This window comes from Sturnira hondurensis, unplaced genomic scaffold (genome assembly GCF_014824575.4).
Source record: "Sturnira hondurensis isolate 20B ecotype Veracruz unplaced genomic scaffold, ASM1482457v3 Scaffold0009935, whole genome shotgun sequence".
NCBI lineage: Eukaryota > Metazoa > Chordata > Mammalia > Chiroptera > Phyllostomidae > Sturnira > Sturnira hondurensis.
The window spans coordinates 1,008,449-1,032,175 of record NW_028082566.1 but is presented as its reverse complement, the minus strand read 5'-3'; the positions used below and the strand labels follow the sequence as shown (position 1 = coordinate 1,032,175).

Sequence of the window (23,727 nt, the reverse complement as noted above, 5' to 3'; positions counted from 1 at the left end):
TGGAGCCCTGGCTGGTGTGGCTCAATGGATTGAGTGCTGACATGCAAACCAAAGGGTCACCGGTTCAATTCCTAATCAGGGCACACGCCTGGGTTGTGAGCCAGGTCCCCAGTAGGGGCAATGCATGGGAGGCAACCACACATTGATGTTTCTCTCCTTCACTGTCTAAAAATAAATACATAATCTTTAAAAATTTTGACATTTCAAATATCAAATTTAAATGTTAAAAAAATTGATACTAAAATTAATCTTTAAAAACTTGATACTAAATAAAATGGAAACCAAAAGTTAATGGAATAATTTTTTCAATTATTGAAAACAATAACCAAACTTAACTTCTATAATGTTGACGTAAGAAATGTCCAAACCTGTAGAAAAATTTTCTAAGAGCTGATTTGAGCCAAACTGATGATATGCTGGGGGGCAAGATATCAAATGTTCTGGAGAATAAAAGCTTTGCAGTTTCTTCTATGCATTTGAGAGTAAGCAGGGAAGTAAGGAAGATTCCATGAAAGTAGGAAAAAACAAGGTGACGATTGGATTACAGGGTAGTTAACAAGATTGTGTGCTCTCTTGAGAGTAGGTATGGTTTCTTTCAAAGGTGCATTAACCTACAGGCGCAAAATAATGGACAGGCCTTGCTTAAGGCAAAGACAAAACCTTTTGCTAAAAAGGTCTGTGGTGGGGCATGACCTGCTTAGTTAGGAATTTATGATTTATTACACTCCCCCTCCTTTTTTGTATATAATACTTAGAGACAATGTTCTTCAGGAATGCTTTACATAAACAAAAATTAAGATAATTCATCACCAGCAGACCTATATGAAAGGAAATACTAAAAGGGTGATCTCTAGGCCAAGAAAAAAAATGGTCCTAAGTAGCTTAGATATGAGAAGAAATGAAGAGCACAAAAGTGCTAAGTGTGTGAATAAATTTTCTGAATGAACATGGACAGTATAACATAATAATTTTGAGGGGAGTTCAAAATATAGACAAGTTGATAATGCTGGCATATATAACCAATAATGGAGGTTAAATAGAACTAGGTACTCCGGGGGCAAATTAAAGCACTAATTATCACTAGAATTTGACTGTCAAGAATATATTTTTGGGTCCAGATAAAAACTCTCAGATTTATTATAAATTGATTTACAATATTAATTTACATTAATTGAGCTCAATCCATTGAGCTATACCAGCCAGGGCTAATTTTATAAATATTTTAATAGCTATATCTTTTTATTCCTATAAATCATAGTTATTTATTTTTCAATCCAGTTTTTCTAATATAGTCTTCTATTTTCATATTTGTGCCTTTTATACTTTTAATCATCTCTATTCAATATATCTGATATTTTTATCTGTTTTGGAAGTCTAATCCTGCTATTAATTTTGTCTACTGACTCTTGCATGTTTTGCATGCATATTTTGGACTGTTTGCTTGTATGTTTTATAATGTTTGACTTGACTCATTTTCAGTGTAGTTTTATCTCAGAGAGTCTTGTGCAGTCCAAGTTGAAGGCGTGTTCACCTACTGCCGGCTTTCACTTGCTTCTGCCAAGTGTCCCAGTGAAGTTACTAGTTGGTGACTATAGTTGTGTCCAGAAACAATCAATGGACCATTCTATTTGTTTTTCCATAGCAACATTTTAGTATTTTGTTTTGTAATAAGATTTCTGGAATCATGACTCCACAGCTAATTTTTTAAAAGATTTTATTTCTTTCTTTTTAGAGAGAGGGGAAAGGAGGGAGAAAGAAAGGGAGAGAAACACCATTGGGTGGTTCCCTCTCACGTGGCCCTCACTTGGGACCTGGTCTGCAACCCAGGCATGTGCCCTGACTGAGAATCGAACTGGTGATCCTTTGGTTCACAGCCCATGCTCAGTTCACTGAGCTCCAACAGCCAGGGCCACAGCTAATTTTTAAAGACCCTAAAATAGACATCATTTTGATCAAAATTTAAATGATAGGTTTGGAAAACTTTGAACTGATTTAAAAGCTTAAAGCTATGACATTATTCTTATTGCAATAAATATGTATCCTGGTAAAAGCAAAATTAAAACATTCTAATATTTAAACTATTTTTTTAATGCCATGGCTGGTGTGGCTCAGCGGGTTGAGTGTTGTCGCACAAAGCAAAGGGTGCTGGTTTGAGTCTTCGTCAGGGCACATGCCTGGGTTGCAGAGCCGACCCCCAGCTGGGGGCGTGCAAGAGGCAACCAATTGATGTTTCTGATGTCTCTCCCACATAGATGATTCTGTCCCTCGTTTTCTCCCTCCTTTCCCCTCTATCTAAAAATAAATTGCATGAGAGGCAACCATACATTGATATTTCTCTCCCTCTCTCCTTCCCTTCCCCTCTAAAGATAAATAAATATTTTTAAAAATAAATAAATAAAATATTAAAATACTTTTTTTCTTACTATTTTAGATAGAGGAAGGAAGAAAGAGAGAGAGAAAAACATCAATTTGATATTCCACTTAGTTATATATTCATTGGTTGCTTCTTGTTTGGACTCTGACTGAAGATAAAACATTTGATATTATAATAATTGATACAATTTGTCCAGTATCAACTATGTGTTTGACTGTATATTATTTGTCTAATAAACCTGGATATGTTTTTTAAATTAAATAATTTCTTCAATTAGTTGATATACAACATTATATTGGTTATAGGTGTTCAATTTAGTGATTAGACTATTATATAATTTATAAAGTGATCACTCTGGTAAGTCTAGTACCCAAAAGATACATATTATTATTCCCTTTTCTAAATGGGGATGCCAAGGCTCAGAGAATGTGGATCAGGGACTCAGAAATCTTTCTGTTTGACTTCAAAGCCTAGACTTTATTAGCAGAATGTAAATTTATTTTATATTTTATAAAATATGTTGCAAACAGATATATCCAGAGCAGCTGTGCAGGTTTGTGGTTTTTAAAAAAAATTTTTTTACTACAGTTATTTTTTTTTTAAAGATTTTATTTACTTATCTTTAGAGAGGAAGGAGAGAGGGAGAGAAACATCAATGTATGGTTGCCTCTCATGTGTCCCTCACTGGGAACTGGCTTGCAACCCAGGCATGTGCCCTGACTGGGAATCAAAACTGCGATCCTCTGGTTCGCAGGCCCACACTCAATCCACTGAGCTACACCAGCCAGGGCCTTACTACAGTTATTTAAGAGCCCAGGGCAATATCTTAAACATCTTGAAAATTGCTGATACTCCAGAGTGGGGGTCCTCGACCTCCTGGCCTCAGACCTGTGCCGCTCCAGTCCTATACCAAATAGGGCCGCACAGCAAGAGGGGAGCTTGAATGTAATGTGCTTGAATCATCCTCGAACCATCCCCCCAACATCCAATCTGCGGAAAAATTATCTTCCATGAAACTGGCCCCTGGTACCAAAAAGGCTGGGGACCACTGCTCTAGAGAACACTAGAGCATCTTAGACCAACAATTAAGTGTTCCAGTTCAAAAATAACACACATTGTTTCTGCTCACAGCTCACTGACTACTACTGGTCACTTTTCCCACACACAAGTGGGCCAAGAATTGCAATCCCTCTACACGCCTAGGAGGCAGAGATATTTCATGAGCTGAATATTGAATGACTATCAAACTAAGTATCAACTTGGACTAGTGGCTTGCTCCCTTCAGGGACATAATGATAGTGTCAGACATCACATCCAGCAAAAAAGCAGTATCACACTATTCTAAACAGCAAGGACATTTCTCCCAGAAGTGCGTCACAGAACTTCTTCACTTAGTATTGGACAGAACTTTAGCATATGTCCATTCTTAACCCATCACTGGCCAGAGGAATGGGATTTTTGTTTGGCTCAGCCCAGTCAGAATCTGCTTTCCAGAGCTGGGGATTAGGTTACTTTCCCCTGAAGCTGAGGGCTGTCTAAAGTTTGTGAAAGTGTTGAAAGATATTTCTCTGGCACTTCTTGGTAAGTCAAATTCACAAAGGAAAGATACTTTAGTAATGTCAACAACTCAGGTATTAAAGGAGAACTGGGGAAATGAATGCAGGCAGGAACCCAATATGAGCTACTAAAACAATGATGGCAAAAGTTCTGAAGTGGGTGCCCAGCGGTGAGTTTCCGAAACAGGAAGGATGCCAGTGTGGCCATGGCCAACTGACTTGGGGAGTGAATTGTAGGCAATGAGGTAAGATACATAATGTCCTTCTTTCGGGACCTCATATATAGGTCATTGGAAGAACTTCAGCTTTTATTTTGGTGAAGGTAAGAAGTAAGAGATTTTTTAGTGGAGGATTCCATCTATCTTAGTTTTAAAAGGATCATTCTGTTGTGTGGAGCACACCGAGGAGGCAATTGAGGTAATTCTAGATGATGGTGTCCTGGGCCAAGGTGTTAGCAATAGACTGGCTCTGTACGTCTGAATACATTTTAAAGACAGAGCTGACAGCTTATGGTTTGATGTGGGGTGCGTACATGAAAAAGAAAAAAATCAAGGATTTTTTGGCCTGAGCTAAAGAATGTGGTGAACATTAAGAAACGTGAAAGGGCCTGGCTGGTGTAGCTCAGTGGATAGAGCACGGGCCTGTCAACCAGTGTCACCGGTTCAATTCCCAGTCAAGGCACATGCCTGGGCTGTAGGCCAGGTCCCCAGCAGGGTGTGTGCAAGAGGCAACCACACATTGTTTCACTTCCCCTCTTTCTCCTTCCCTTCCCCCCCTCTCTAAAAATAAATAAAATCTTTAAAAAAATGTGAAAGGCAGTGTATAGACAATCTGGAAGACTGGGAGTTCAGTTTGGGGTGGGTAAGTTTGAGATCTTGTGAGACTTCCAAGTGGAGATTATTTAAAAAATTTAAAGGCACTTGGGTATAATATATGTAATTTTTTAAGCTTTACCTTTAAAATCTGCTAGCCCTTCCAAATATATCCATCTCAGAAAAACCACTGAAAGAACAGTTCTAAGACACATTGTTATTCATATGTAAATGAAATTTAATCTACCTTTCTCTAGTTGACAATGCAGTAATATAGTCTGAGTACTTATTGAGGGAAAAAAGCATCACTGCATAGTGATGTCTAGATTTCAGAGGCGGGCTGACTGAATTGAAATCCTTTTTGCACTTTGTGAGACTTCGGGTGTATTACTTTACCTCTCTGCCTCAATTCTGTCATCTATATAATGATGCATATAATGCCTTCCAAAAAGGGATTGTTAGTTTGTATTTGTAGTGTTTCCGTTCTGGCCATTTGGGTCTCTGTGGTGTTGGGGGCTTTCCTCATCTGTTGATGCTGGTCTGTCTGTTCATATTTGAATATATTCATATCAACTTCTCTATATTGTATAGAAAAATGTTCTGTGATTTTCTTCTTGGCTTTAAAGTTGGTGAATTAATGGGTGGAACAAATAGTGGAATCCAGCATTCAATTGTTTTATCTGGATTACTCATCGAAATCTAGAAGATTCTTTGCTGGCGAGTGGTTAACACTTTCATTGCCTTTGTAGTTTTCAAAGAGGAAATATTTCTATTGCTTTTAGGAATTTAAAAAAAAGTAATAAATTGGTGTTCTTTTTAAGAACACTAAAAAAATATACAAACTAGAAAATTAAAGGCTCCATAATACCATTCCCATATAACTCTCTGCAGACAGTATGAGAACATTTAGTCAGAAAGTGTAATCACAGCATACTTATTAGTTCAGAAGTGAACAGTATTCACATAGTCATAAAATAAAAAACAATAAATACAGATTTGACCAAAAATTCTAACACAGCCAAATTGAGAAGATGGAATAGGACACTGGGGAGTATAGGAGATTGAAAAATCCTCCTTTAAACTTTTAGGAATTAAGTGGCAAAAATGTATGCATTTTATTTAAAAAATACATGTACATTTGGAAAAAAACAGCTAAAGAAGTTAGCTGCTTCTGGGGAATGGAACTTGGTGCCAAAGGCAGTGCAATTAATGCTGTTTGGTTGTAAGCCTTCTTGACATACTTCACATTTTAGGGGAAATTACAATGCATCCAGATTGGGATAAAGCTAAAAGACATAAGGTGACAACTACCCATATCAAAAACAAAAATTCTCTTCGAAATTTTATTAACATTTAATAACAATAAATCATCCAACTTTTCCCCAGCCTCTATAGAGTTTCTGCTTTACAGATGAAATTTATTTTAAAAGTCCCAGTGTAAACTAATCAGATGCATAAACTTTATAATGAACTTTCAAACAAATCTTTTTTAAATTGTGTTTTTTAATTGGTTTTACAGAGAGAGAGAGGGAGTAGGGGAAGAGAGAGAAGGGGAGCGGAGGAGAGGGGGAGAGAGGAATAGGGGGAGAGACGAATAGGGAGAGGGTGATTTGTTTTTCCACTCATTCACGCATTCATTGGTTGCTTCTAGTATTTGCCCTGACAGGAGATGGAGCCACAACCTTGGCATATCAGGTCCATGCTCTAGCCAATTGACTTAGCCGGCCAGGGCCTCAAACAAATCTTTTTAGTAACGCCTTACTTCTTGGATAACACCAACGTTACTTTGATAGTATTAAGTTTTATTTTTTATTCAAATAAACTGTTTTCAAGGTTAATGGTTATTAGCAAATCTTTATTTTTAATACTCTGCTAAGGCAATACTTAATACATGATCCTTTGAAATTTCTTTACAATTTCCTATGAAATACTTTAAAGTAAAAAATTATTTGGTATTAAGTATTTTTATGCTTAAATTCTAAAAGTGATCTTTAGTCCCAACTAAACTTGGTACTCCGAGATTAAAAAAAAACTTTAATGATATATACATAATAAATATAATTTTAATCACTAAGTTCTTCCTCATCACTGAAGTATGTGCTTTTCTTTATCCTTGGGCGTCTTGAATCATCGGATGTTGACGGACCCCCTGAACTGGGTTTCCATTTTTTTTGTTCTTCTTCAATTTTGGCTTGCTGTAGTGTGAGTCAGAAAACAAGATAAAACAAAACCAGGAACCTGTTTATTATTACTTGTGGTGCATGAATTCAAAACAAAGCAGACACACACCAGAAGTGCCAACACTGTCCACTCACGCAAACAATTCTACTCCATCACGATACTCCTCTCTCACTCCTGAGTTATATCCCAGTCTTACTATGTTACTAAAATCACTTTAGGTGGTTTCTACTAATTATCAGGCAGAGGAAATGGTGCCTACTTTCCATTTCTGCTAGAGGTGGGCGTGTTCTATAATATACATTAGTTAACTAAAAGGAAAACTAAATTGACATATATACTGACCGTGTGTCAACTACATTAAAACAAAATATCTAGTTGTATAAAAATTAAAAGATTATGTGCCCTTCTTTAAAAAATGTTTCATATATTTGTATGAGGGCCTTTAATGCTCAAAAATATGTTTCTGGTTTTGTTTTCAAATGAAGCTTCTTTTCAAATATATATTTTTAAAGATATCTTTTCAATATCTTTAATAAAATATTTTCTGTTCGGTTAAACTCACTTTAATCAAATAGTTCTGCTCAGTTCTGTAATGAAAACAAATTAAGATATTGAAAGTGCTGTGGGGACCTTTAAGTCTAGAAAGATCCAAGGGGAAACTCTTCTACCACACTGTTCTAAAGAGCTCAGAGAAGTAGCCTGACTCCTGAAGTTTAGGAGGTGAAGGGGAAAGACAGGTTGCCACGTGGAGATGATAAATAAAGTAAGCAAGGAACAGAAAACTATTAACTCAGGGCAGCTATGGCATGGTGCTTTCAAAAAAACTACTCAGGCCCTGGTTGGTGTGGCTCAGTGGATTGAGTGCTGGCCTGTGAACCTAGGGTCATAGGTTCGATTCCCAGTCAGGCCAAGTGCTCAGTTGTGGGTCAGGTCCTCGGTAGGGGGTGATCAAGAACACATTGATGCTTCTCTCCCTTTCTCTCCCTCCCTTCCACTCCGTCTTAAATAAATAAAATCTTTAAAAAATAAAGAACTACTTAGTACCTGGAAAGCTATGGCCTGACTGAGGCTATCAAGTGCAGGATCTTCCCCTTCATCTTCACTTTCTTCTACTTCATCACTAAATTAAAAAAAAAATCAGAATCACCTAACCAATAGTAAAACGACAGAAGCAACCTATAATTTATTTAGTAAGAGTAGATATACATACATTTCTTCTTCTGGTTCAGGCATTTTCTTTTTTTTCTTTTTCTCTTTCTTCTTTGGAGGTTCACGTTCTCCAAGCATATTTTTAGGACAGGCGTAACTTAAGTGTCCACTTTCCTTTTGTTTCCCATTGAAATGAAGAGGAAAAATACCATATGTTATCATTAACAGAAAGTTACCAAGTACCCTAAGACTAAAAGGTTTTACAAGTTAAAAAAAATATTGTTACACTGGGAATATACATGAAGAAGTTAACAAAATCCATAATATTTATAAGGAGGAGATAATAACTCCTAATAAGCTACTTTAACAATAACTACTTTGCCCTGGCTGGTGTAGCTCAGTGGATTGAGCACGGGCCTGCGAACCACATGATCGCGGTTGGATTCCCAGTCAGGGCACATGCCTGGGTTGCAGGCCAGTTCCCGGCAGGGGACACACCAGAGGCAACCATACATTGACATTTCTCTCTCTCTCTCCTTCCTTTCCCCTCTAAAAATAAATAAATAAAATCTTTAAAAAAAACCAAACAACAATAACTATTTTACAAGTCTGCTAAGAGTAAAAGTATTCTTCCTTCAAACATTCGAAACATCAAGATTTATGACAGAAAACAACTCAAAATTTAAATGGACTATCAACTTTAAATGTAAAAATTTTAAGTCATTTTTTGATAAAATTCAGACAAAAATATCCCTAACTCCCAACATGTTGCTTAACATTGTTTTAAGAACGGAAAATTTAAAGTTTTCCTCACTTTTCCTATTAATTTCATTTTGCTTCTTTCATATTTGGATTATACCTATGCTGTTCAATTATGGTAGCCACTGGCCATAATTCTTTTGTGGTTGGTGAGAACCTGTCTGAATTGATATGCAGTATAAGGGCAAAATACATACGTGATTTTGAAGACAATATGAAAAAAAAGTGTAAAATATCTTAATTTATAAAAATATTAATTATAATTATTCAAATAATATTTTAGATTATATTGGGTTAAGTAAAAGATATAAAGTTTACTTGTTTCTTTTTTAATGTGGCTACTAGAAAATTAAAAATTACACTTGTGACTTGCATCATATACACATTTGACAGTGCTGGACTAGCTATAAAGTTATAATGAGCCATAACATTGAGTTGTAAAACATAAAACGATGCACTATGTAATGTGCACATTAGCTCATTAATACATGTTTAAGAATATGGGCAAGTAAGGTGCAATTGAGCCAAGAAGGAGAGACTGAGCCAGGATGAGAACAACAGAAAAGAGTAATAATCATGCTTTTCAAAAAGCACGAAACAGACTGTGTACTTTGTATACCTGGGGACACAAGTGAACCTAAGAGGTGTCACTGTTAACAAACTATTGAGAAAACGTGCTCAGAGAAGCATTTTCCAAACTGTTTTTGAAATAAAGATATATCAAAAAATACTAACATGTACCATATTTAAAAAAGGATATAAGCCCTAGCTGGTGTGGCTGAGTGGATTGAGTTCCGGCCTGCAAACCAAAGGATCAATTCCCAATCAGGGCACACGCCTGGGTTGCGGGCCAGATCCCCAGTAGGCAGCGCATGAGAGGCAACTGCACACTGATGTTTCTCTCCCTCTCTCCCTCCCTTCCCCACTTTCTAAAAAATAAATAAATAAAATACTTTACAAAATAAAAATAAATAAAAAAGGATTTAATAGTGAAATCATTTTGAGACAAACTAGGCTAAATAAATGGAAAGACATTTTCTGGGGGGAAACTTTTTAAAAAATGTAAAAATGTACAAAGTATAATAAATATGAATCCACAAACCAAAAAGACAGTAACAGATTTGTCCAGGATATCTCAGATTATTTAATATTCACTGTGAATACAATACATACTATTCTATTCAACCACAGCTACTCTTCCCTCGCCCTTTTATTTTTTTTAAATAAAATTCAGGACTCTGGAACACAGTTTCCGAAACACTAGCTTATGAGATATTAGAATCATAGGAGCTGACAGAATGTCCTCGTGGCCCCTGCTTCCTCTCTTTCCTTCTTTCCTTCCTTCTTCCCCCACACCTGCCATCCACCTGTTTATTTAGTTTGGGATGAACAGTTAAGGACTGGCAGAGGGGAAAGGTCGCCAACTCATTTCCTTGTATCTTCCACATGATTTTGTAGCCAGGACAATGTCTCTCTCCGGCTTTCCATAAATACCTCTATACCCTGTTTATACAGTATTCTATACAGGCATTTTGGAGACCCTGACAGAAATTCTCTTGGTACCATTAATAGCCTTATGCAAAATTGTTCTGTGGCTGTATCTCTCTTAATCACTAAAAGATGAAATGGTTAATGATAGGTGGTGAGAAACAGATAAGAAAATTATCTACTTCAGTTATAAAACATTAGCAGTACTAATAGGAAAAAACCCAAAGAAGTTAAAAACACAGTATTTCATAAGACTAGGTCACATGATATTGTTTATACTGAATTGTAATGCTTAAACATTGGCTGAATACTACAGAAACGGGCAATATTTTACTAACACAAACAATTATTGGTCACTAAAATCTTTCAAGACAAACCAGTAAGTAATGGGTCAACATTTTTTAATCTGGACTTCTGGCCAAGACGGAGGTGTAGGTGGAACCATGGTACCTCCTCGAACAACCAAATTTAAGGACAACAAAGATTCAGAAACAAAAAACAACCAGAACAGACAGAAAATTGAACTGTACTGAAATTCGACAACCATTCGTCCAGATTGGTAAGAGGGGCGGAGTCGGCAGCCAGTGGAGAGGGGTCCAGGCAGGAAGAGGCAGTGGCTGGCACACCCAGGTGCAGGGAGGAAACCAGCAAACCCAGTGAGGCACACAAGGTGGTTGGCTGACCGAGGACACACATTCGCACGCAGATAAACCAGGCGAAACACGGGCAGTGAGACAGACCGTGCAATCCAGGGCCCCAGCGATGGGAAATAAACTCTAATAGCACTGATTGAAAAAACCTGCCGGGGTTGAGGTGCCCGGAGTGGCTCCCAGCCTCACAGGAGAGTTCATGGGAGAGACCCAAAGGGTCCTAGAATGTACACAAGCTCACCCACCCAGGAACCAGCACCAGAAGGGCCCAAATTGTTTCTGGGAAGCAGCAGAGGGGACCAAAATATGAGAGAGAGCGGGGCAAGCGCCATTATTCTTTCTCTGACCCCGCCCACACACACAGTGTCACAACCCAGCAAATGGGCTGCCCCGCCCTGGTGAACACCTAAGGCTCTGCCCCTTATGTAACAGGCGTGAACAGACCAAAACATTATGGCTCAAACAGAAGAACAGCTCAAAGCCCCAGAGGCAATATTTCTAAGTGACAAAAAGATAGCCAACCTATTGGATGCACAGTTCAAAACACTGGTGATCAGGATGCTCACAGAACTGGTTGATTTTGGTTGCAAATTAGATTAAAAAAAAATGAAGGCTATGCTAAGTGAAATAAAGCAAAATGTATAGGGAACCAACAGTGACGAGAAGGAAACTGGGACTCATATCAACACTGTGGAGCAGAAGGAAGAAATAAACATTTAACCAGAACAGAATGAAGAAACAAGAATTCAAAAAAAACGAGGAGAGTCTTAGGAACCTTCAGGACATCTTTAAACGTTCCAACATCCGAATTATAGGGGTACCAGAAGGGGAAGAGGAAAAGCAACAAGTGGAAAACTTATTTGAACACATAATAAAGGAGAACTTCCCCAGTCTGGCAAAGGAAATAGACTTCCAGGAAATCCAGGAAGCTCAGAGTCCCAAAGAAGTTGGACCCAAGAAGGAACACACCAAGACACATCATAATTACATTACCCAAGATTAAAATAAAGGGGAGAATTCTACAAGCAGCAAGAGATAAGGGGATAGTCACCTACAAAGGACTTCCCATCAGCCTGTCAGCTGATTTCTCAAAAGGGACCTTACAGGCAAGAAGGGGCTGGAAAGAAGTATTCCAAGTCATGAAATCCAAAGACCTACAGCCCAGATTGCTTTATCCAGCAAAGCTTTCATTAAGAATGGAAGGGCAGATAAAGTGCTTCTCAGATAAGGCCAAGTTCAAGGAGTTCATCATCACCAAGCCCTTAATATATGAAATGTTAAAGGGACTTATCTAAGAAAAAGAAGATCAAAAATACGAACAGTGAAAGGACAGCAAACTCACAGTTATTAACAACCACAGCTAAAACAAAAGCAAACTAAGGAAATAACTAGATCGGGATCAGAACCATAGAAATGGAGATCACATGGAGGGTTAGCAACAGGGGAGTGGGAGGGGGAGAAGGGGGGAGAAGGTACAGAAAATAAGGAGCATAGACGGTAGAAAATAGGGGGAGGGCAAGAATAATGGGGGAAATATAGAATCTAGAGAACTTGTGACACAGGGACATGAACTAAAGGGGAAAATGGGGGGGGGAGGGGGTGAGCAGGGTGGAGGGGAATGAATGGGGGCAAATGGGACAACTGTAATGGCATTAATCAATAAAATTTATTAAATGCATTTTTTAATCTAACAATTTTCAAAGATTTAGAGAGTAGAGAAAATTTCACTATCATCCAACTCAGATTATGTTTATGTACTACATTTCAATTGAATTTACTTACGTAAGTACTACATTAAAACAGCTTTCATAACCCAGTTTTAGCCATCCAGTTTTGGAGAGCACAAATAAAACACTGATGTGAAAAATACCTAAAAGTAAACTATGGAAAATTACATTAAGTTTTAGGTATACTCACCCCACACTCATAACACTTAGATTTATCAAAGTAGTTTCGTCTTCGAATGAACTCAGCTGCTCTTCCATTGTCAATAGCAATGCTTGCTTTTATCACTCTACCAAATAACTAAACCAAAGAAAAATGTCAATGCAGAAGGATGTATTCATTGAAACCTAACACTACAGTCATTTGACCCCATTTCTTCAAACCTTTAATTCCACTTAATATTTTAGATTATTTTAGCAGTTGCCTACTTAGGTGTGACAAATTCTATCCCATCATTTCTTATTCCTTAGCGTGTACCAATGTTTTAGGAACCCCATAAAGTTTTGGCTTCTTTTCTTTTCCATCAGTTAATACCTTCAGAATTTATTAATATCCAGCAGACTTGAGCACCCACTACATCCCCACATTTTTGGCCTGGATGAGCACAAAGGCTTTTGGGTTAAAAACCTTGTTGGGAATGAGTGACTTACCTGTTTGTTGTTTATTGCCCTGGTACAGTTTTGTGCAGAGTCTTTATCCAAAAATAAAATAAATGCAACACCTTTACTTTTCCTGGTATCTTTATCTTTCATTATAGTAACCCTTAAAGCATAAACAAAAAGTTTAAAATAATGAGGCAGCAATAAATAAAAAAGACATTAATAATAACTTGGAAAACTCAAGTGTTCGAAAAGGGTTAACAGAACATATACAGACTAAGAAATTAATACATTTGATAATAGCTACCACTTCAAGGTCATGGAACATCAAGAATGGAAGTGAGAAAGTGTGATACTGATTTAACTCTAGTGAACACAGGTAGGAATAGGAGTATATGATAAATCAAACTGTAATCAAAGGCTTAAGGATGAAGTAGAGATTACAAAGACAACAGTATCTCGAAGAATAAGTCTAATTCCTCTTCTCTATTCTTATTCAGTAGGAAAAAACAAAACTGAGGTATTCTCTTCTACACAAAATATAAAACGACTTACTTTTCCTGGATTTTAGAATCTAACTATATTCTTAAAATTCTTTTTAAGAATCTCCAGCTCTGTGGCTCTTAGCCACATCACCCAAAGTACCCAAGTGATAGGCATGGTGATAGGAGCAGAGTCCACTCTTTCTCCAGACACCTACACACTATTAGTCCTTTTGACCCTTGTCATCATGTCATTAAATATAGTATAAAAACAATGTCCAACAGGGCAGTATGGAGAAATGGCTGATTCTGAGGCTGGGAGAGGGAGAGACAAGGTGAACTATTTTAATTAGAAATACTTCCTCCTCCTTTCTGCTAGCCTCTACTAAACTCTAATTATGTAAAACTATGCCTCATCTCATGTGTTTTAATAATAACTCCTTTAAGGTTGTCTCTGTTAATCCTAGCTCAATATGTTAAAGTAAAAAAATAGATACAAATGGGAAAGTACTTTTTCAAAAGATTGCATCTATTTGCTACCCATGTGGTCATTCAGTCACTCAATTAGCTGCAAGCCTAGGCATTAAATACTGATAATATAGAGGGAGTAGGACAATATCACTCCCTCATTTAAAGTCTGCAATGGATCCCTGGTGTTCTTAGTATGAATATCAAATATCTTGTAACATGGCCAAGAAGCACAATTAGAAACCTGCTTCCATCTCTGGGCTCACCTCAGTATTGTTCCCTCTTGCGCACTTACCTCTAAGTCATATTGGCCTTCTTTCTGTTTCATGATCTTACTTTATTTTCTCTTGCCACAGGGCCTTTGCACAAGCTGTTTTCTCTACCCAGAATGTTTCTTTCATTCTTTTTGCCTACTTAACTCTTACTTAGACTTTAAAATTCAACTCAAAGGATAATGACTTAAGTAAATCTATCCTACTTAGACTAGATCAGGTCTTCCCTGTTTGTAGGTGCTTATAACTCTATGTCTTTAACTTCATAGCATCTTCATGTCTTATAATTATATATTTGTATGGACATTCATTTGGAACTTCTGACAGGGTAAAAATAAGAAAAGGTAATGGTAGGGTTAAGGGAGTAGACTCTGGAATCAAACAAACTGTTAGATTTAAATCTTTCTTTTTTAAAATTTTATTTATTTAATTGTTGTTCAAGTACAGTTTTCTGTGGATTTAAATCTTGTCTCCACTGTAAACAAGCAATATAATTTTAGGTTTACTGTGTGCTTCAGTTTTGTCATTTATAATATCAGGATAATAACAGTATTTACTTTAAAAGGTAGTTGTCAGAATTTAATGAGATATTAAAAATTAGAGCAATGACTAGCATATTTATATGCTTAATGTTACATATCATTAGTTTTTCTTTTAGGATTTTATTTATCTTTAGAGGGGAAGGGAAGGGAAGGAGAGGAGAGAAATATCAATGTATGGTTGCCTCTCATGAGTCCCCTGCTGGGAACTGGCTTGCAACCCAGGCATGTGCCCTGACTGGGAATCAAACCACGATCGTGTGGTTCACAGGCCTGCGCTCAATCCACTGAGCTACACCAGCCAGGGCCATATCATTAGTTTTTATTATTAGTGTTTTGATTGTTAATGATGACTGTTTGAAATTCTGAACACCCAAAAATTTACCTAGAAGCATTTCTGATGATTTTTAAATACAGAAGTAACTGTAAAAGAAGTTAACCTCAGGATGCAAACACAGTTCAACTATTGAACATCCATTTATCAAAGCTAGAAGGAAATTTAGTCAGGCTAAACAGATTCTAAATTCTTAAGATTTTAAATGATTTGATTTAAAATTTATACCAGAATATACACTGGTTATAAGATAGTTAGAATGACAGTATCTTGCTTTTACTTCTTTGCCCCATAACATAGTTAATCGATTTAAAATAGAGAATTAAGTATGAGAACCTGAAGTTCCCTTTACCTCAGTCCCAACTGGTATTACCACCCCTACCATTTCTGTATGTGTTCAGTCTTTCCAAAGATATCTACGCTTTCTAGATGAAGGCAGAGAGGCAGAGAATGTTTTCTATTTATCACTTTCATAAGCACTTTGCATAAGCATTACAATTTTTTTCATTCTGCATTCTAATAATATTCTCAATATTATTTATATTTGTTTCACAAGTGATAATCCATTTATAGTATACTCTATAATATACTTTCTAGTAAGAAATTATAGTTTAAATAAATTATGACATATAAATGAATACCATGAAATCATTAAGTATGAGAATATATCTTTAAAGTACATCACATGACATTTATTATATAATGTCAAGTTAAAAGACAACAATATTGCATGTATAGAATTGAGTCTCTTAAAAAACTGTTTATATATGTTTATACACATAGGAAAATAACTTAAATATATGTAAAAATGTTAACAGTGGTATTTTTATTTGCTTTGCTATATAAAACAGTGTTTTGTAAAAAAGTCAATCTACTTCCATTATAAATACATGGAGAAGAAAATTCAAGTAAATTTTTATATTTGATCTTAGTTGAAAGGCCAGTAAGTTACATATTCAGATAAACATTTTTTTTAATCCTCACCGAAAGAGATGTTTCCATTGCTTTTTAGAGAGGGAGGGAGAGAGTTACATCAATGTGAGAGAAAAACATCAATTGGTTACTTCCATATGCACCCTAACCAGAGACTGAACCCACAATGTAGGCATGTGCTCTGACCAGGAACTGACCCCGCAACCCCATGGTGTGCAAGATGACACTCCAGTCAACTGAGCCATGCAGCCAGGCCCAGATAAACTTTTAAATGAGTTTCAAAATTTGATGTGAATACTTACTTTACGACTTTGCCATACTTGGAAAATATCTGAAACAAAATAACACATAGTAATTTTCAATTTAATTTAAAATCACACAAAAACATTACATTTACAGGTTGTATACACTGATCACATTTTTTTAGTTCAAGAAAAATTTCAGCCTTTAGTCTGTAAGACAGACTCTAGAAGATATATATATATATATATATATATACACACACACACACACATGTATTTTAGTGACTACAGTAATATTCTTAATTGTTGTTATTGGAGTCACAGGTTTCTGCCTTCAGTTCCTCCATTTCTGATGGATGAGTACATACAGAGGAAAGAAGCACTCCTCATGTGTGGTAGACTGAAGACACACACATGCACAGCTGCTGTGTTTCCTGTGGCATATCCATGGCAACTATCAAACCCACTATAGGCCCAGAGAAACCTTGTACTTGAAATATCAATGTTGTGCAGTATCACTATTCCTAGCCTACCCCAGCCAATCAAGCAGTCACTGTTGCATAAAACAAAAGCTTCTATAATGAAAAATCCATTTCTATCAGTCTCCTTCTGCCCACCCTTGGTGGAACTTCAGTTGGCCTTTTCTCCTCTTACTTTTTCCTTTTCACCCTAAGCAATCTCACCTATTTCTTCATTTCAGCCACTACCTACCAATATATACTAATAGTTCCTATTATATAATGCTTTCTAGAAAAGCCTTTTAGAATACATTAATATATGCAATCAAAAATAAGAAATTTAGAGTATACAATTAACTTGTACAATGCTGGAATGTGTTATAATTGGATCCCACTGTTAGCCGCACTGAATTCTGAAGACCAATACAGACAACTTTCCATATAACTTTCAAAAGGCTTTGCATTTCACTCAGCGTTCCTTACTATTAACTATGCACACCCTAAACGGAACCTCTGCATGGGCTTACCTGACTGCTCCTCCTCTTCTCTCTACTTGATTTACTCTGTGCCAGAAAGGCTTATCCCCTAGACATATGCACAACTGCCTTACTCTCTTTAGGTGTTTAATGAAAAGGTATCTTCTCAATAAGGCTTCAGACCACTCATGTAGAATTTCACCTCCATTCCCAACCTTACATTTAATAACTCTCCTTTCCTGCTCTATTTTCTCTCCCTACTACCTAACATCTTAACATTAACTTTGTATCTAACAAATAACATCATTTGATTTTGAAATATTTCACATGGTTAGTTTACATTTATATTGTGGATGCCAAGAGAGATTTTCATTTTTTTGTTTGCTGATGTGTTCCTAGTATCTCTGAGAGCGCTCGGCATCCTATTAAGTGTTCGATAAGTACAGAAATGTCTCTATTTGGTAACAAGGAAGGAAGCTACAGTTCATTTCCTCCTCTGTTCTTTGGGACTCAAACTACCTTACTTAAGTAATTAGTTAGGTACTATGTGTATCATCTATACGGCATCTCTCTACATACACATCTACCTAAAGTAGCAAAGAGAAGAGGGCACATTTGGAAGAAAAATTCATGTCATTTCTCCCAGTTTTCCTCAGCTACCCATCTGCAGGACGGGCTCTGCAGGAACTTTGTTCTGTGAAAGGTAAACAGGTGAAACATGTCAGAAGGGACTCTTTCATCTCGATCACTTCTATCCTACACTGGAAACAAAATTTATTAAACTGTTAAGTTTCTGCCACATATGTAAATTAAAGTACACTTTTGTCTGGAGGGTTAGGAAACGTCTGTTTCCATCAGCCTTTGCATCCAAAACCTCTACCCCACTACCAGTTTCAAAAGCCAAGTAAGCAAGCAAGCAGGAAAAGTCAGCCTATCACACGTTGCTCCTACTTCATTATGCTAGTTATAACTTCTGTGTTCATAAAGAACTTGTTATCCTCTAATAAAGTGCTGCAAATTCCCTTTGGAAATTATGAGTGTCTAATTTATTTTCATTTACTCATGTTTGCAATAGAGATCTTTGGTATTAATGGTTTAAGTGTACTGTAATGTACTTATAGAGCATTTTTGCCAAGGAGGACTGTTTGCTTGAGCTACAACTGTTTCTCAGACAGAGAATTCAGAAGGTAACAGTACTAATACCAAAACAAACTTACCCGATATAAGTCATTGTTGGTTAGGGAAAAGGGCAAGTTGGATACATAGACTGTGCTTTTACTTGGGGCCAATCCACCACTCATTTCTAAAAAAGAAAACAAACAGACCCCAAAGCAATCTAAGCCAACGTATTCTTCATCCCAAGTAAAACCAATATAGGCAATCATTAATTTAATTATGCCAGGTTCATACAGCTTCCTTACTTTGTAGTAATAGCTAAGAACAATGACTCCAGGTGGGTGAATTGAGGAATTCCTTTTTTCCAGACACCACTTAAAACAGATTTTTGGTTCTCTTACACATAGATTCTTCACACTAACTTTTTCATGGTCTACGGTGTGAATGGAGAGGTGAGTTTGAAAGAGATGAAGGAAAAGCTCTGAAGCTGCTCTTAACCTTCCCTAAGGCTAAGAGCAAAATGCTTTCAAATATGCATAATATGTTGCATACACACAGCAGAAAGAGCCTGGGATCTCAGAAAGAACCTAAGCCATTGCTATTTCACTAACACTACATACAGTTAGATAACTTTCTGGTTGTCTTAGTACTTTTTTTTTCCTGGAGTGGTGTTATGAGGAAATTTTAGCCTCACATTTTGATGCACATAAAGCTCTTTCATATCACTAATTTTGCAGACTAGTGCTAAACTCTGAAATGACACATTATACAAATACGTTTCAATGCCTTGTATGTATTTTTAAGTTTATAAATATAATCTGTAACTTTCACATCGCGCTTTCCAAGTCTGCAAATTATCTGAAAATTTTATCTGGCTCAACTAAGTTCAAATTTTTCAATTTAAGAAATGTGTGTGGTATATATTTAAGAAGTGAGTACGGACTATCACAAATAGCAAAATATTGATTAGAAAGCATGCCAATTCGCGAAATAATAAGAAAACTGCTTGATACTTGGGATGCTTTGGGGGAGTTATTTAGACAACTTCAGAAAGTTCAAGTTTCCCACTTGAAACTCTACACGTTAGCCGTTTTGTAGGAAATGCGAAGGCAGCCAACGGTAAAGGCCCTGGAATAAAACGGGTGCCCGGAGAAAAGGCTTGCAGTTTCGGCAGCCGGGTCGGGGAGGGGCCCGCAGGAGGAAAGGCCAGAGGTTGGCAGGCTTTTACCTTCAGGTGGGGCGGGCCTGGAAGATCGGAAGAGCGTGAGCCCCGGACTCAGCTGGGGCTCAACCCCGACTATTCCTCGCCCCACGCAGTGGCCTTGGCATCACGGGTACTGGGAAATGTCAGGCACCGTAGACATCAAGGTAGTTGCAGCAGGCAGTACCTCTCCCCGACTCTCGTTTGACTCAGGCCCTGGAGGCGGGCCCAGAGGCGGGCGCTTTTGCTGACGTATTCCGCGCGCCGGAAGTGCCCGCCTGGAAAACGGCGACGAGCGGGCTACCACATTTACGGTGTCTCCCGGTGGCCCATAGTTGGTGAGCGTGTTTTACCTTTGTAAGAGCTGGACCGGGAAACGGGAGACTAGCGGGGATGGCGGTTGGCGGGCGGGCGTTTTCCGTGGCGGGACTTGGAGTCTTTTGCTGCTTTTGAATCGCGCAACAGCTATGCCTCTGCGGTTGAGGGTGGACAGACGCAGTGGAGTTGGAATAAGGAAAAGCATTAACTCTGAGATGTAATTTGCCTCTCTTTAGTGCCTTAGTATGCAAAAAGGGGACGGAACTAGGTAACTTAAATGCCCCCAGATCAGTTAGGAAGTCGGTAAGTTCACGGAATGTGTTCGACGTACCCAGGTTGGTATGAAGGACTTCGAGAACTATAAAAAAGCGTAAAACATGCATTTTTTTCTGGCGGATATCTTAATTTAGTTGGGGAGACTTGGATTCAGGAATGACTTATCTGGAGTGTTGGCATTGACAAATGTTGAACTTCTTGGTATCTTTTTTCTTCCTGTAAGTCTATAATGGGCACACATTGCTTTTTTTTTTTTGAAGAGGCTGTATGCAGACCCATCATTCCTACAGAAAAATCAGAAAATAATGTAAGGTAGTTTATACTTAACTTCTACCCACCAGCACACACAGACCAGGCCTCTAACCACTCCATGGGAGCCTGCGTGCCAGCAGCCTGGAACCCAGAGCCGTTTCTGGAGCCTGCACAATCCAGACTGAAGCCGATGTGTTACACAGAGACCGAAGTGCAATCCAGCCAGGACACAGCTGAATTTTGAGAGGCCTGAATGCCTCCGCGTCCACCAGGGGACCGCTGGGACTAATTCTCTTGGCAAACTTGTGGCCAGCCAAAACTACCATGCTTCACATCCCCGTTATCCTTGGTTACCGCCCAAGATGTAAGCCCCTTTGGTCTTCTATGCTACTACACCCTCATACCCATGCTGCTTTGTGCTTTCTTGCCCTTGATTCAGTCTATCACTGCTTCTTTTTTTCCCTACATTTCACCCTTCAACACAGCTGTGCTCTCTGAAACCTCTGTTCCTTCCTTAATGAACTTTTTTACATCATCAGCCACTTTATGGACATTCTCTTTCATCTCCTGACCTTAACACTTGGCTTTTCCCTCCAGCCCTTTCAAATGAGCCTTTCTGTGACACCTGCTGTAAGGCAGGGCAAAGGCTTTCGCATATTGAACTGATTTCGAGTCCTCAAATACTTTGTCTCCCCTTGGGGTTTTTGCAAAGGTTCTTTTCTGTCCGTGGCGTTTATTTTTCCTGTCTTCTTTCTTGATAATTTCTGTGCCTTCTAAAGATCAGTTTAGGTGTCTCTTTGAGGGGTGTTCCCAGACTTCCTGTAGGTAGAGTTGGGTACCCTACCCATCACAGCACTTACCTATCCTAATTGCACGTCTCTGCTTTTGTGACTGAGGTAGAGGGTGGAGGAACTGTATTTTTGTTTGTTTATTTTTGTAATTCCAGTGCCTAATAAGCAGTCAGGTATTTCTTGAATGGTTGCTGTGCTGCAGGTACAGTCTCAGAAGTCAGGCAGTTGACTGTCATCCCCCGACTTTAAGATGAAAGAGCCATTCAGAAAGGGGCATCTGCTCCTCAGCTTCAGTTCGTTGTGGCTATGTGACTATATGATCTCAGTGTTGCCAGAGCATCCAATTTTTCAAGGAAAGTTGGAAATATAGGTTATGTTTTAAAAAGTGATATATCCCAGTCTTTACGTTTTGTTAATGAGGTAACATTGTATTAATTTCGCATATGGTCTATTAGTCACCAGTTTGAACCCTGTTTTAAGTGTTGTAGGGTTTAGAAATGGGCTTTGTGGGGAATAATAAATTTTGAACTGGGCATTAATGGAAGGTTGGAAGTTGAATGAGAGAATTGAAAGAGGTATTCCAGCTTGGGAAATGAGTGAGGTAACTTCAAGGTAGCGTGTGTTACTTTGTGGCACAGTGAGAAGGCTGGCATGAATGATCCTTTTGGAGTAAACAGGAGGTTAAGTGAAATGATGGGGGGCATATGGAGGGCACAAAAGCTTGGATTTGTTATAGTTATTAAAAAACTATTTGGATTCTTGACCAGGAAAACTTAAGATATGATGTATTAGCAAAGCAAATTGAGAACCTTTTTTTGAGGGTAAAGTGAAGAGTAAAAGACTGGAAGGAGGCTGACCAATAAAGACTGTAACCTTTATCTAGATGTGAAATAAGACTTAGATTTGTAAATATTATATATAAGCAAACATCTGGTATTTTTGTCGATTTGTGTAATTTTAGTTATTTGATCACTACAATGGACAATCAAGAGACTCTTACTTGTAAGTATTTAATACAACATGGTGGGCTGTATAAAAGAAGTATCTTTACAGCAAGTAACTTGTACAACTGGTAGAGAATGCAGTATTTTCACATTGCTCAGTCCCCTGTTTCATTATGAAGTGGTCAGTAGTCTCCTTTTCTCTAACTTCTTTCTCTTTTATTCCATCTTGTTACTGCCAAAATAATTTTCTGGAGTAACATTTTCCTTTCACCCTATATTTACTCTTAAAAGTCTACAATGAACTCTAGTTGTTCTTGTTGTTGGGTTTTTTTGTTGTTGTTGTTGTTGTGCCATTTAATGCCCTTGAATTTGTTCTCTCTGCCCCTCCTTGTTTTGTTTGTGAAGCAATGTGGCGTGAAGTAAAGGACTTGGGCTTGAGAGTCATGCAGGCTTCAGTATGATTCGAGGCTCCTTTTGGCTCTGCACTTTGCGCTTCAGTGCCTCCATGTTTTAACTGGAACGGGAGGGATAACACCCATGTCGGGAGGAAATGAAAGCGTATTGAATACCTATGCAGGGCTACTTCCTACTCCTCTGCAATGTGCGTATTCTGCTCTTGTCAGTTCCATCTTTCGCATGTATATGTTTTCTTCCCTAATTTCTTTCCCTTTTCTTGGGTTCTTTTCACTCTTGTTTATCCACATTTAAGCAATCTCTCAAGATTCTGTTTAAATTTTCTTGGTTTCCTTAACTGTCTGCACTTATCTTTCCCTGAGCTTTGAATAGTGATTGATTCTAGTAGATACTTTTCTGCTGTATTTTGATCTTTTTAATTGGCATCAATGTTAGTTTTTTTCCATGGACCTTAAATAATTATGTTTTAATATTTATTTTTAATTAACTTGTCTGGAATTTTAAACATTTTCCAATTAAAATAGTATTATGTAGGTTTTATGTTCAAGACAGCCCTTAAAAGCTTCTTGTTTCAATTTAATATGTTAGGAATATGTTTACCTTGCTTTAAAATCAGTGGATTTCATCCTGAGATAAGACTTTTAAAAAGTGTCAGTGTTTCACCTCAGTTTAATTATATAGGGATTTAGAGGGTGGGGCCTAGGCATTTGTATTTTTAAAAGCTCTTTAGATGGTTCTAATATGCAGGATTGAGAATTCCTGCTTTGAATGCTAGAGCTAAGGATTCTCATTGATACCTTTCACTTAAAAATGAAATGCCACTAGTGTCATGAAAAGTGTGACAGGAACCATAACCTAATAGTGTTCATTGGACTTTTTCTGAATAACTAAAAAGTACAAAGTAAGTTTTCAGAATGG

General features: G+C 37.6%; 2 protein-coding genes across 7 annotated transcripts in view; one reads left to right on the top strand and one right to left on the bottom strand.

The window, feature by feature from the left end:
* Positions 1-6,576: 6,576 nt before the first annotated feature.
* Positions 6,577-20,063, bottom strand: ZCRB1 (zinc finger CCHC-type and RNA binding motif containing 1). The gene is made up of 8 exons (XM_037058144.1): positions 19,842-20,063; positions 18,715-18,800; positions 16,624-16,652; positions 13,345-13,456; positions 12,887-12,994; positions 8,134-8,246; positions 7,968-8,043; positions 6,577-6,937 (listed from the first exon to the last, which is right to left on the bottom strand). Exons 2-8 carry the CDS (start codon positions 18,796-18,798, stop codon positions 6,806-6,808), a joined length of 654 nt encoding a protein of 217 aa, XP_036914039.1. The 5' UTR covers positions 18,799-18,800; positions 19,842-20,063; the 3' UTR covers positions 6,577-6,805.
* Positions 20,057-23,727, top strand: part of PPHLN1 (periphilin 1) — a 99,299-nt gene continuing 95,628 nt past the window's right edge. For 4 of the 6 annotated variants that reach the window (XM_037058142.1, XM_037058141.1, XM_037058139.1 and 1 more), the window contains exons 1-2: positions 20,080-20,152; positions 20,750-21,024. In XM_037058142.1, coding sequence (XP_036914037.1) covers positions 20,985-21,024 — 40 coding nt within the window. In that variant the 5' untranslated portion in view covers positions 20,080-20,152; positions 20,750-20,984. Of the gene's footprint in view, positions 20,153-20,414; positions 20,436-20,749; positions 21,025-23,727 lie in introns of those variants that run through there. The other 2 variants (XM_037058143.1, XM_037058140.1) reach the window with 2 other exon arrangements.